Source organism: Nerophis ophidion, linkage group LG21 (genome assembly GCF_033978795.1).
Source record: "Nerophis ophidion isolate RoL-2023_Sa linkage group LG21, RoL_Noph_v1.0, whole genome shotgun sequence".
NCBI classification, from domain to species: Eukaryota; Metazoa; Chordata; class Actinopteri; order Syngnathiformes; family Syngnathidae; genus Nerophis; species Nerophis ophidion.
In genome coordinates, this window is record NC_084631.1 from 9,017,818 (window position 1) to 9,032,098 (window position 14,281).

The 14,281-nt window shown below is 41.6% G+C and overlaps 1 protein-coding gene across 1 annotated transcript in view; it reads right to left on the bottom strand.

Moving 5' to 3' along the window:
- The window catches only part of LOC133539684 (DENN domain-containing protein 4B-like), a 40,851-nt gene that overhangs the window by 24,397 nt on the left and 2,173 nt on the right, over positions 1-14,281 (bottom strand). Inside the window, exons 2-8 of the mRNA XM_061881774.1 lie at positions 13,286-13,621; positions 8,684-8,939; positions 8,548-8,617; positions 8,306-8,475; positions 3,646-3,887; positions 3,513-3,579; positions 3,373-3,431 (exon numbers count right to left, since the gene is read on the bottom strand). Of these exons, the coding sequence (XP_061737758.1) occupies positions 3,373-3,431; positions 3,513-3,579; positions 3,646-3,887; positions 8,306-8,475; positions 8,548-8,617; positions 8,684-8,939; positions 13,286-13,602 (1,181 nt within the window). The 5' untranslated portion in view covers positions 13,603-13,621. The remainder of the gene's footprint in view (positions 1-3,372; positions 3,432-3,512; positions 3,580-3,645; positions 3,888-8,305; positions 8,476-8,547; positions 8,618-8,683; positions 8,940-13,285; positions 13,622-14,281) is intronic.

The window sequence follows — 14,281 nt, forward strand, 5'->3', positions numbered from 1 at the left end:
GGGAAATTGTCGCTTTCTCGGTCCGAATAGCTCTTGCTGCTGGAGGCTCACATTATAAACAATGTGAGGATGTGAGGAGCCCTCACACCGGTGACGTCATCGTCTGCTACTTCCGGTAAAGGCAAGGCTTTTTTATTAGCGACCAAAAGTTGCGAACTTTATCGTCGATGTTCTCTAGTAAATCCTTTCAGCAAAACTATGGCAATATCGCGAAATGATAAAGTATGACACATAGAATGGACCTGCTATCCCGTTTAAATAAGAACATCTCATTTCAGTAGGCCTTTAATGATAATATCAACTCGTAATAACAATGTATATTACTACCGATAATATGTATGATAACACTTATTATTGATAATATCAACAAGTGATAATAATGATATATAATACTATCGTTAATGTAAAATACTAACACCAAAATTTGTTAATATCTATTTATATAACAACACCAATACCACTTTTTATTCATAATATTAACCACTATAATATAAATTTACCTGTCATTTAAAATACTAACACAAATACTAGTTAATATAAAATAGTAATAATTTGTAATACTAAATAATAACATTCTAAAACAACATCACTAATATTTCACAACTCGTAGTTCATCATACCAACACCAATACTAGTTGACCAATTAGTAATAATTTATCATACTAATTAATAACACATAAGAACACCAATACTTTTTTATTATTACTAGTTGATATTAACAAAATGGACAATATTACTGATAATGTATAATACTAATACCAGTTCATATCAATTATTAATTAGTATTATAAAGTATTACTAACAAATTATAATAACTCCAATACTACTTTTAATGAACATTATCAACTGGTAATAACGTATAATACTAATGGTAATGTATAATACTCACAAATACTAGGTATTAACTTCAATTAGTGGTCATTTATAATATTACTGTAATAACTCCAATACTACTTTTAATTAATATTATCAACTAGTAATATTAATGTATAACTAATCACACAAATACTAGTTGATATCAGTTAGTGATAATCTGTAATATTAATAACTATTTAATAGAATAACTCAAATACTCATTTTAGTTAATAACTAGTAATAATCATTTATAATACTATTGGTAATGTATAAAACTCACACAAATACTTGTTATTACTATCAATTAGTCATTTATATTACTAATTAATAACTATTTACTACAATATTTTTAATACTACTTTAATTAATATTATCAACTAGTAATATTAATGTATAATACTACTGCAGGGGTCGGCAACCCAAAATGTTGAAAAAGCCATATTGGACCAAAAATACAAAAAACAATCTGTCTGGAGCCGCAAAAAATTAAAAGCCATATTACATACAGATAGTGTGTCATGAGATATAAATTGAATTATGAGGACTTAAAGGAAACTAAATGAGCTCAAATATAGCTACAAATGAGGCATAATGATGCAATATGTACATATAACTAGCCTAAATAGCATGTTCGCATCGATTAGCTTACAGTCATGCAGTGACCAAATATGTCTGATTAGCACACTCCACATAAGTCAATAATATCAACAAAACTCGCCTTTGTGCATTTATGCACAACGTTATAAGTTTAGTGGAAAAAATGAGACAGAAAACGAAGTGGCATAAATCACGTCTTAGAAAGTCGGAGAAAGTTATGCATGTAAACAAGCTGGGGTGAGTTCAAGGACCGCCAAAATTAGTAGGACAAAACGGCGCTCGCCAAATACTCGAATCAGTGAGGCATGTTTAATATAAACAGTGTGCTTTATAGCAATTAGGGAGGTTTGTGTCATGTTTGTCCTTCTACAGAAACAAAATTAAAAGAAAAAATATGTTTTTTTTTCTCCCCTCATTTCCATTTTTCATATATTTTTTAAAAAGCTCCAGCGAGCCACTAGGGCGGCGCTAAAGAGCCGCGAGTTGCCGACCCCTGTACTACTGGTAATTTAAAATACACAAAACCGAGTTATCAATTAGTGATTATACTAACTAATAACCATTTATTATAACACTAATACAATGTTTTATAATAGTATCAATTTAGAAATAATACTACCAGTCATTTATAATCATTTATAATACAAACACTAGTACTTATTCATATTTAAATGGTCTGCAATTAATATTAATAATGTATAATACTAATCTTTAATAATTTGATACTTACACAATACTAATTATTAGCAATACAAGTAATAGTCATACTGTAGTCATTAGTAATACTATGAATTAGTAGTAGTCAGTCGTTACTACAGTGGGGCAAAAAAGTATTTAGTCAGCCACCGATTGTGCAAGTTCTCCCACTTAAAATGATGACAGAGGTCTGTCATTTTCATCATAGGTACACTTCAACTGTGAGAGACAGAATGTGAAAAAAAAATCTAGGAATTTTAAAGAATTTATTTGTAAATTATGGTGGAAAATAAGTATTTGGTCAACCATTCAAAGATCTCACTGATGGAAGGTTTTGGCTTGGTTTTGGTTCCGTGTTTCCTTAACACGGAACAATCGTCCTGTCGCCTTAGCAGAAAAACAGCCCCAAAGCATGATGTTTGCACCCCCATGCTTCACAGTAGGTCTGGTGTACTTGGGATGCAACTCAGTATTCTTCTTCCTCCAAACACGACAAGTTGAGTTTACACCAAAAAGTTCTATTTTGGTTTCATCTGACCACATGACATTCTCCCAATCCTCTGCTGTATCATCCATGTATCCATTTTGGTATAAACTCAACTCCTCGTGTTAAGAGGAAGAAGAATACTGAGTTGCATCCCAAGAAAACCACACCTACTGTGAAGCATGGGGGTGGAAACATCATGCTTTGGGGCTGTTTTTCTGCTAAGGGGACAGGACGATTGATCCGTGTTAAGGAAAGAATGAATGGGGCCATGTATCGTGAGATTTTGAGCCAAAACCTCCTTCCATCAGTGAGAGCTTTGAATGGTTGACCAAATACTTATTTTCCACCATAATTTACAAATAAATTCTTTAAAATTCCTACAATGTGAATTCCTCGATTTTTTTTCCCCCCATTCTGTCTCTCACAGTTGAAGTGTACCTATGATGAAAATTACAGACCTCTGTCATCATTTTAAGTGGGAGAACTTGCACAATCGGTGGCTGACTAAATACGTTTTCGCCCCACTGTATATGACTTGATTAACGTGGACCCCGACTTAAACAAGTTGAAAAACTAATTGGGGTGTTACCATTTAGTGGTCAATTGTACGGAATATGTACTGAACTGTGCAATCTACTAATAAAAGTTTCAATCAATCAATCAAAGTTACTAAGTATATCAGTAGTAATATTTACAGTCATGACAATAATACTAGGAATGAATAAAAGATGTGTGACCTGAGTGGGAGCGGTGAGGAGACAGGCTGGCAGAGGAGAAGGTTGTCGTAGGAAGACAACTGTCAAACACATTCATAATTATTTTTTTCTGTGAAATATTTACATGATGGCCAACAACTTTGACTGCAAAAACTAAATACCTGAACCAGAATACGTGGCCGCTGGGCGGACGGGAAGGGAACATTGTGCATAAAGCTGGAGATGTGTCTGCAACAGCAACCAATCAATCATCACCAATCAGTAATCATCAATCAATAAAGAGGCGGGGCTTACTTCTCCAGAGGTAGGACATGTGGGCCGGAGACGGAGTATCTGTAGACGAAGGTGAGAAACTTCTGGAAGACGGTGAAGAAGGGCCAGTGAGACAACACGCAGATGCTCTTCTTCACCTGCAGGGTGCGCTCCGTGATGGGCCTGCGGTCCACCACGCTGAGCAGGCCCAGTCGCACGCTCTGCCGCTCCGACAGAACCTCCCTCGGGAAGGCCTCGTAGAACTGGATGGCGGCGCCGTACACCTGTGGGGGCAGACGGATCACAGGTAAGGTCACAGCCGTGAAGACCATGCTCCTCAAACAGTGGGGGTGGGGGTGTAAGAGGCAAGGGACTGAGAGTATTGGGATCATGTCACGTTCTTCAATGATACACAAGCCTCCTGCTAGGTGGCAGCACTGTTCAAACATGAAATACTGATATCCTGTGAAGTTTAATAATCCTTAAAACTTATTATATGACAAGGGGGGGGGGGGGGGGGGGGGACTAAGAGTAATTGCGTCTTTTTACGTTCTTGAACATAGGTAGGTGGCAGCACTGTTCGAATGTGAAATAGATATCCTGCAAAGTTTTATAATCCCTCCAACTTATATTGTGGCCTCTTATATGATAAGATGTCAGGGGGCGGCGTGAGAGGCAAGGGACAAAAAGTATTAGTGTCTTTTTACGTTTTTGAACGATACACGAGCCTCCAGCTAGGTGGCATTACTGTTTGAACATAAAATACAGATATTCTTTAAAGTGTTATAATTATATGATAAGGTGTCGGGGGGCTGTGAGAGGCAAAGGACAAAAAGTATTAGTGTCTTTTTACGTTTTTGAACGATACACGAGCCTCCAGCTAGGTGGCAGTACTGTTTGAACATAAAATACAGATATCCTTTAAAGTGTTATAATTATATGATAAGGTGTCGGGGGGGCGTGAAAGGCAAAGGACAAAATATTTTAGTGTCATTTTACATTCTTGAACAATACAAAAGCCTCCAGTTAGTTGGCAGCGCTGTTCAAATCTAAAATAGATATCTTTTAAAGTTTTATAATCCCTAGAACTTCTTCTATCGTGGCCTCTTATATGATATGGTGTCAGGGGGGGGGGGGGGGGGGGGGGGGGGCGTGAGAGGTAAGGGACTCCAAATATTAGCATCTTTTTACATTCTTAAGCGATACACGAGCCTTCAGCTAGGTGGCAGCACTGTTTGAACATAAAATACAGATATCCTTTAAAGTGTTATAATTGTATGATAAGGTGTCGGGGGGGTGTGAGAGGAAAGGGACAAAAAGTATTAGCGTCTTTTTACGTTCTTGAACGATACACAAGCCTCCAGCTGGGTGGCAGCAATGTTCGAATGTGAAATAGATATCCTTCAAAGGTTTATAATCCCTAGAATTTATATCGTGGCCTCTTATATGATATGGTGTCAGGGGGGAGCGTGAGAGGCAAGGGACTTCTTGTATTAGCATCTTTTTACATTCTTACGCGATACACGGGCCTCCAGCTAGGTGGCAGTACTGTTTGAACATAAAATACAGATATCCTTTAAAGTGTTATAATTATATGATAAGGTGTCGGGGGGGGGGGGGGGCGTGAAAGGCAAAGGACAAAAAGTATTAGTGTCATTTTACATTCTTGAACAATACAAAAGCCTCCAGGTAGGTGGCAGCGCTGTTCGAAGGTAAAATAGATATCATTCAAAGTTTTATACTCCCTAGAACTTCTTCTATCGTGGCCTCTTATATGATAAGGTGTCAGGGGGGGGCGTGAGAGGCAAGGTACTCCCAGTATTAGCATCTTTTTACATTCTTAAGCGATACACAAGCCTCCAGCTAGTTGGCAGCACTGTTTGAATATAAAATACAGATATTCTTTAAAGTGTTATAATTATATGATTAGGTGTCGGGGGGGTGTGAGAGGAAAGGGACTCCCTGTATTAGCATCTTTTTTCATTCTTAAGCGATACACAAGCCTCCAGCTAGTTGGCAGCACTGTTTGAATATAAAATACAGATATCCATTTAAGTGTTATAATTGTATGATAACGTGTCGGTGGGGCGTGAGAGGCATGGGACAAAAAGTATTAGCATCTTTTTACATTCTTAAACGATACACAAGCCTCCAGCTAGGTGGCAGCACTGTTCGAATGTGAAATAGATATCCTTCAAAGGTTTATAATCCCTAGAATGTATATTGTGGCCTCTTATATGATAAGGTGTCAGGGGGGGGGGGCGTGAGAGGCAAGGGACTCCCAGTATTAGCATCTTTTTACATTCTTAAGCAATACACAGGCCTCCGGCTAGGTGGCAGCAATGTTTGAACATAAAATACAGATATTTTTTAAAGTGTTATAATTATTAATTATATGACAAGGTATCGGGGGGCGTGAGAGGCAAGGGACAAAAAGTATTAGGGTCTTTTTACGTTTTTTAACGATACACAAGCCTCCAGCTAGGTGGCAGCACTGTTCAAATGTGAAATAGATATCTTTCAAAGGTTTATAATCCCTAGAATTTATATCGTGGCCTCTTATATGATATGGTGTCGGGGGGGCGTGAGAGGCATGGGACTCCCAGTATTAGCATCTTTTTACATTCTTAAGCGATACACGAGCCTCCAGCTAGGTGGCAGCACTGTTTGAACATAAAATACAGATATTCTTTAAAGTGTTATAATTATATGATAAGGTGTCGGGGGGCTGTGAGAGGCAAGGGACAAAAAGTATTAGCGTCTTTTTACGTTCTTGAACGATACACAAGCCTCTAGGTAGGTGACAGCACTGCTCCAATGTAAAATAGGTATCCTTCAAAGTTTTATAATCCCTAGAACTTCTTCTATCGTGGCCTCTTATATGATAGGATGTCAGGGGGGGCTTGAGAGGTAAGGGACTCCTAATATTAGCATCTTTTTACATTCTTAAGAGATACACGGGCCTCCAGCGAGGTGGCAGCACTGTTTGAACATAAAATACAGATATCCTTTAAAGTCTTATAATTATATGATAAGGTGTCGGGGGGGGGGCGTGAGAGGCAAGGGGCAAAAAGTATTAGCGTCTTTTTACATTCTTAAGCGATACACGAGCTTCCAGCTAGGTGGCACCGCTGTTTGAACATAAAATACAGATATCCTTTAAAGTGTTATAATTATATGATAAGGTGTTGGGGGGGCGTGAGAGGCAAGGGACAAAAGGTATTAGTGTCTTTTTACATTCTTAAGCGATACACGAGCCTCCAGCTAGGTGGCAGCGCTGTTTGAACATAAAATACAGATATCCTTTAAAGTGTTATAATTATATGATAAGGTGTCGGGGGGGCGTGAGAGGTAAGGGACTCCCAGTATTACTATCTTTTTACATTCTTAAGCGATACACGAGCCTCCAGCTAGGTGGCAGCACTGTTTGAACATAAAATACAGATATCCTTTAAAGTGTTATAATTGTATGATAAGGTGTCGGGGGGGGCGAGAGAGAGGCAAAGGACAAAAAGTATTAGCGTTTTTTTACATTCTTAAGCGATACACGAGCCTCCAGCTAGGTGGCAGCACTGTTTGAACATAAAATACAGATATTCTTTAAAGTGTTATAATTATATGATAAGGTGTCGGGGGGGCGTGAGAGGTAAGGGACTCCCAGTATTACTATCTTTTTACATTCTTAAGCGATACACGAGCCTCCAGCTAGGTGGCAGCACTGTTTGAACATAAAATACAGATATCCTTTAAAGTGTTATAATTGTATGATAACGTGTCGGTGGGGCGTGAGAGGCATGGGACAAAAAGTATTAGCATCTTTTTACATTCTTAAACGATACACAAGCCTCCAGCTAGGTGGCAGCACTGTTCGAATGTGAAATAGATATCCTTCAAAGGTTTATAATCCCTAGAATTTATATCGTGGCCTCTTATATGATATGGTGTCAGGGGGGGGCATGAGAGGCATGGGACTCCCAGTATTAGCATCTTTTTACATTCTTAAGCAATACACAGGCCTCTGGCTATGTGGCAGCACTGTTTGAACATAAAATACAGATATTTTTTAAAGTGTTATAATTATTAATTATATGACAAGGTATCGGGGGGCGTGAGAGGCAAGGGACAAAAAGTATTAGGGTCTTTTTACGTTTTTTAACGATACACAAGCCTCCAGCTAGGTGGCAGCACTGTTCAAATGTGAAATAGATATCTTTCAAAGGTTTATAATCCCTAGAATTTATATCGTGGCCTCTTATATGATATGGCGTCGGGGGGGGCGTGAGAGGCATGGGACTCCCAGTATTAGCATCTTTTTACATTCTTAAGCTATACACGAGCCTCCAGCTAGGGGGCAGCACTGTTTGAATATGAAATACAGATATTCTTTAAAGTGTTATAATTATATGATAAGGTGTCGGGGGGGCGTGAGAGGCAAGGGACTCCCTGTATTAGCATCTTTTTTCATTCTTAAGCGATGCACGAGCCTCCACTTAGGTGGTAGCACTGTTCAAACATAGAATAAATATCCTTTAAAGTGTTATAATTATACGATAAGGTGTCAGGGGGGGGGTGTGAGAGGCAAGGGACTAAGAGTGTTAGCGTCTTTCTACATTTTCGAACAACACATGATCCTCCAGGTAGGTGGCAGCAGTGTTCAAATATGAAATATGTATATGATGAGGTGTCGGGGCGGGGGGCCCACCTTGTCCCCACAGGCGGAGGTGAGCACGAAGGTGGAGAAGACGGGCAGCTGATACTTGGCGTTCAGAGGCCAGCTCTCCACGGACACGCCCATCGGCAGGCAGAAGACGGGCACCGACTCCGGCAGCGGGAACGCCTCCTGGTCGTCTTCGGGGTAGCGACTGAGCAGACCTGCAGCGTGATGATCATGTGACTGCGTTCCCATACTAACAGGTGCCATGTTGATTTCCTGCCGTGACTCACCGGCCTCGTAGACCAAGGCGTTGGCTTTGGCCACGGCTCGCTTGTAGCACACGTACACAGCCGGTCCCCACTAGACACACACACACACACGTGTCACAGTCGTGTGTGACGACGGCATTTTACCGCCGGCACTCACCATGCCCGTGTTGAGGTTCTTGTCCACGCGGCAGAAGGTGTGTGGCGCCACCTCGCCCTTGCTAGGTAGCGTCACAGCGATGTCGGTCACGCCCAGCGAGTGCAGACCCTGCGAGTCCGGAGCTCGCCGATAGGTGAGGAAGACGCGGTGTGCCGTCGGCCCGCTGCCAGAGCTCAGGTTGGCAGAGCGACTGTAAGGCGTGGTCTCGATGATGTACCAGCCTGTCTTCAGCTGGTCCTTGCCTTCGTACAAGACCCTGCGGGGACGTCACCGCACGTTGTTAGCGGGACACTAATTAGCCGGACATTTGTTACACTTGTTAGCGGGACACTAATTAGCCAGACATTTGTTACAATTGTTAGCGTGACACTAATTAGCCAGACATTTGTTACACTTGTTAGCGGGACACTAATTAGCCAGACATTTGTTACAGTTTTTAGTGGGACACTAATTAGCCAGACATTTGTTACAATTGTTAGTGGGACACTAATTAGCCAGACATTTGTTACAATTGTTGGCGGGACACTAATTAGCCAGACATTTGTTACACTTGTTAGCGGGACACTAATTAGCCAGACATTTGTTACACTTGTTAGTGGGACACTAATTAGCCAGACATTTGTTACAATTGTTAGCGTGACACTAATTAGCCAGACATTTGTTACACTTGTTAGCGGGACACTAATTAGCCAGACATTTGTTACAGTTTTTAGTGGGACACTAATTAGCTAGACATTTGTTACAATTGTTAGTGGGACACTAATTAGCCAGACATTTGTTACAATTGTTGGCGGGACACTAATTAGCCAGACATTTGTTACACTTGTTAGCGGGACACTAATTAGCCAGACATTTGTTACACTTGTTAGCGGGACACTAATTAGCCAGACATTTGTTACAATTGTTAGTGGGACACTAATTAGCCAGACATTTGTTACAATTGTTGGCGGGACACTAATTAGCCAGATATTTGTTACACTTGTTAGCGGGACACTAATTAGCCAGACATTTGTTACAATTGTTATCGGGACACTAATTAGCCAGACATTTGTTACAATTGTTAGTGGGACACTAATTAGCCAGACATTTGTTACAATTGTTGGCGGGACACTAATTAGCCAGACATTTGTTACACTTGTTAGCGGGACACTAATTAGCCAGACATTTGTTACAATTGTTGGCGGGACACTAATTAGCCAGACATTTGTTACACTTGTTAGCGGGACACTAATTAGCCAGACATTTGTTACAGTTTTTAGTGGGACACTAATTAGCCAGACATTTGTTACACTTGTTAGTGGGACACTAATTAGCCAGACATTTGTTACAGTTTTTAGTGGGACACTAATTAGCCAGACATTTGTTACAATTGTTAGTGGGACACTAATTAGCCAGACATTTGTTACAATTGTTGGCGGGACACTAATTAGCCAGATATTTGTTACACTTGTTAGCGGGACACTAATTAGCCAGACATTTGTTACAATTGTTAGTGGGACACTAATTAGCCAGACATTTGTTACAATTGTTAGTGGGACACTAATTAGCCAGACATTTGTTACAATTGTTGGCGGGACACTAATTAGCCAGATATTTGTTACACTTGTTAGCGGGACACTAATTAGCCAGACATTTGTTACAATTGTTAGTGGGACACTAATTAGCCAGACATTTGTTACAATTGTTAGTGGGACACTAATTAGCCAGACATTTGTTACAATTGTTATCGGGACACTAATTAGCCAGACATTTGTTACAATTGTCAGTGGGACACTAATTAGCAAGACATTTGTTACAATTGTTGGCGGGACACTAATTAGCCAGACATTTGTTACACTTGTTAGCGGGACACTAATTTGCCAGACATTTGTTACAGTTTTTAGCGGGACACTAATTAGCCAGACATTTGTTACACTTTTTAGCGGGACACTAATTAGCCAGACATTTGTTACACTTTTTAGCGGGACACTAATTAGCCAGATAATTTTTATACTTTTTAGCGGGACACTAATTAGAAAGACATTTGTTGCACTTGTTAGCGGGACACTTATTAGCCAGACATTTTTTACACTTAGTAGTGGGCCACAAAATAGCGAGACAATTTTGACACTTTTTAGCGGGACATTAATTACCCAGACAATTTTTATACTTTTTATCGGGACACTAATTAGCCAAACAATTTTTACACTTTTTAGCGGGATGCTAATTAGCGAGGCAGTTTTTACACTTGTTAGCGGGACACTGATTAGCCAGACAATTTTTACACTTTTTAGCGGGACACTAATTAGCGAGACAACTTTTACACTTTTTAGCTTGACACTGATTAGCGAGACAATTGTTATACTTTTTAGCTTGACACTGATTAGCGAGACAATTTTTACACTTTTTAGCGGGACACTAATTAGCCAGACAATTTTTACACTTTTTAGCGGGACACTAATTAGCCAAACTATTTGTTAGTTAGCGGGACACTAATTCGCGAGACATTTGTTACAATTGTTAGCGGGACACTAATTAGCGAGGCATTTTTTACACTTGTTAGCGGGACACTAATTAGCCAGACAATTTTTACACTTTTTAGCGGGACACTAAATAGCGAGACATTTTTTACAATTGTTAGTAGGACACTAATTAGTGAGACATTTGTTACAATTGTTAGCGGGACATTAATTAGTGAAGCAATTTTTACACTAATTAATTGGGACAATAATTACCAATATATTTTTTTACACTTGTTAGCGGAACACCAGCTAACGAGACATTTCTTACACTTGTTGACAAGACATTTGTTAACTGAACACTTGTTAGAGGGATGCTAGGTACCAGTGCCCCCCGCGACCTCAAAGGGAATAAGCGGTTGTAAATGGATGGATGGATGGATGGTTAGTGAGACATCTGTTAGACTTGTTAGCAGGGCAAGACACTTGTTAGCCGGATGCTAGTTAGCGAGACTTGTTAGCAGGGCAAGATACTTGTTAGCCGGATGCTAGTTAGCGAGACTTGTTAGCAGGGCAAGACACTTGTTAGCGGGACGCTAGTTAGCGAGACTTGTTAGCAGGGCAAGACACTTGTTAGCGAGACTTGATAGCAAGGCAAGACACTTGCTAGCAGGACGCTAGTTAGCGAGACATGTTAGCAGGGCAAGACACTTGTTAGCGGGATGCTAGTTAACGAGACTTGTTAGCAGGGCACGACACTTGTTAGCGGGATGCTAGTTAGCGAGACTTGTTAGCAGGGCTAGACACTTGTTAGCCGGATGCTAGTTAGCGAGACTTGTTAGCAGGGCAAGACACTTGTTAGCGGGATGCTAGATAGAGAGACTTGTTAGCAGGGCAAGACAATTGTTAGCGGGATGCTAGTTAGTGAAACTTGTTAGCAGGGCAAGACACTTGTTAGCGGGATGCTAGTTAGCGAGACTTGTTAGCAGGGCAAGACACTTGTTAGCGGGATGCTAGTTAGCGAGACTTGTTAGCAGGGCAAGACACTTGTTAGCCAGATGCTAGTTAGCGAGACTTGTTAGCAGGGCAAGACAGTTGTTAGCAGGATGCTAGTTAACGAGACTTGTTAGCAGGGCACGACACTTGTTAGCGGGACGCTAGTTAGCGAGACTTGTTAGCAGGGCAAGACACTTGTTAGCGGGATGCTAGTTAGCGAGACTTGTTAGGGCAAGACACTTGTTAGCGGGATGCTAGATAGAGAGACTTGTTAGCAGGGCAAGACAATTGTTAGCGGGATGCTAGTAAGTGAAACTTGTTAGCAGGGCAAGACACTTGTTAGCGGGATGCTAGTTAGCAAGACTTGTTAGCAGGGCAAGACACTTGTTAGCAGGATGCTAGTTAGCGAGACTTGTCAGCAGGGCAAGACACTTGTTAGCGGGATGCTAGTTAACGAGACTTGTTAGCAGGGCACGACACTTGTTAGCGGGATGCTAGTTAGCGAGACTTGTTAGCAGGGCAAGACACTTGTTAGCGGGATGCTAGTTAACGAGACTTGTTAGCAGGGCACGACACTTGTTAGCGGGATGCTAGTTAGCGAGACATGTTAGCAGGGCAAGACACTTGTTAGCGGGATGCTAGTTAACGAGACTGGTTAGTAGGGCACGACACTTGTTAGCGGGATGCTAGTTAGCGGGACTTGTTAGCAGGGCAACACACTTGTTAGCGGGATGCTAGTTAGCAAGACTTGTTAGCAGGGCAAGACAATTGTTAGCGGGATGCTAGTTAGTGAAACTTGTTGGCAGGGCAAGACACTTGTTAGCAGGACGCTAGTTAGCGAGACATGTTAGCAGGGCAAGACACTTGTTAGCGGGATGCTAGTTAGCGAGACTTGTTAGCAGGGCAAGACACTTGTTAGCGGGATGCTAGTTAGCGAGACTTGTTAGCAGGGCAAGACACTTGTTAGCGGGATGCTAGATAGAGAGACTTGTTAGCAGGGCAAGACAATTGTTAGCGGGATGCTAGTTAGCGAGACTTGTTAGCAGGGCAAGACACTTGTTAGCAGGATGCTAGTTAGCGAGACTTGTTAGCAGGGCAAGACACTTGTTAGCGGGATGCTAGTTAGCGAGACTTGTTAGCATGTCACGACACTTGTTAGCGGACTCACCCAAGGTCGAGGACGGGGGGTTTGTCCCGCCCTCTCCTGTAGCACAGGTACAGGTGAGGGTTGTTGATGAGTCCAGCGGTCAGCTCGGCCGAGTGGCCGCCCAGCGACTTGTCAATGCACGTGAAGCCTTCAGGCACTTCCTCCCCCAGGCCGCGAGCGATGACCGCCAGGTCGGTGACGGGCTCCGTCGCCCGGCCCGGTGAGGGCATGGACGACACGGCCTTAGCATCGTCGTCCAGAGGTTTCCAGGGTCCCGCGGGGTCGAGTCCCGCCACTACGAAGTAGTCCACCAGCTGGGGACATTTCTCCTCCGTCATGCCGCTGATGGTCCCGCCTCTGCGGGCAACAAACGGGTCACATGACACAATAGGAAGTGGTAAATCCATCTTCGGATTGCTTCAAGTGAACTAACGGCATGTTTTTGTATTTCTCCTCTGTGGGGGTGTGGCCTTTTACCACGGCAACGAGAGAAGAGGAAGTGAAAGTGCCCGCAGGGGTCAAAAGTCTGCAGGCACACAAGAGGTACGGTCAGGCCGTTTCCTGTTCATCTTTTCTGCGCGATGACAGATCAACATGATCATGTGATCCTTTTTGTCACGTCTCATCGCGGTTTAGGCGTCCGATGGCGACAGAAAGTGGAACCTTAAAGGCCTACTGAAACCCACTACTAGCGACCACACAGTCTGATAGTTTATATATCAATGATCAAATATTAACATTGCAACACATGCCAATACGGCCTTTTTAGTTTACTAAATTGCAATTTTAAATTTACTGGGAGTTTCCTGTTGAAAACGTCGTGGAAGGATGACGTGTGCGCGTGACGTTATTGGTTGGAGGGGACATATTAGCTCAGCACCACTTACGGCTAAAAGTCGTCTATTTTCATCACATATTTACACAGTATTTTGGACATCTGTGTTGCTGAATCTTTTGCAATGTGTTCAATTAATAATGGAGACTATAAAGAAGAATGCTGTTGGTGGAAAGCTGTGG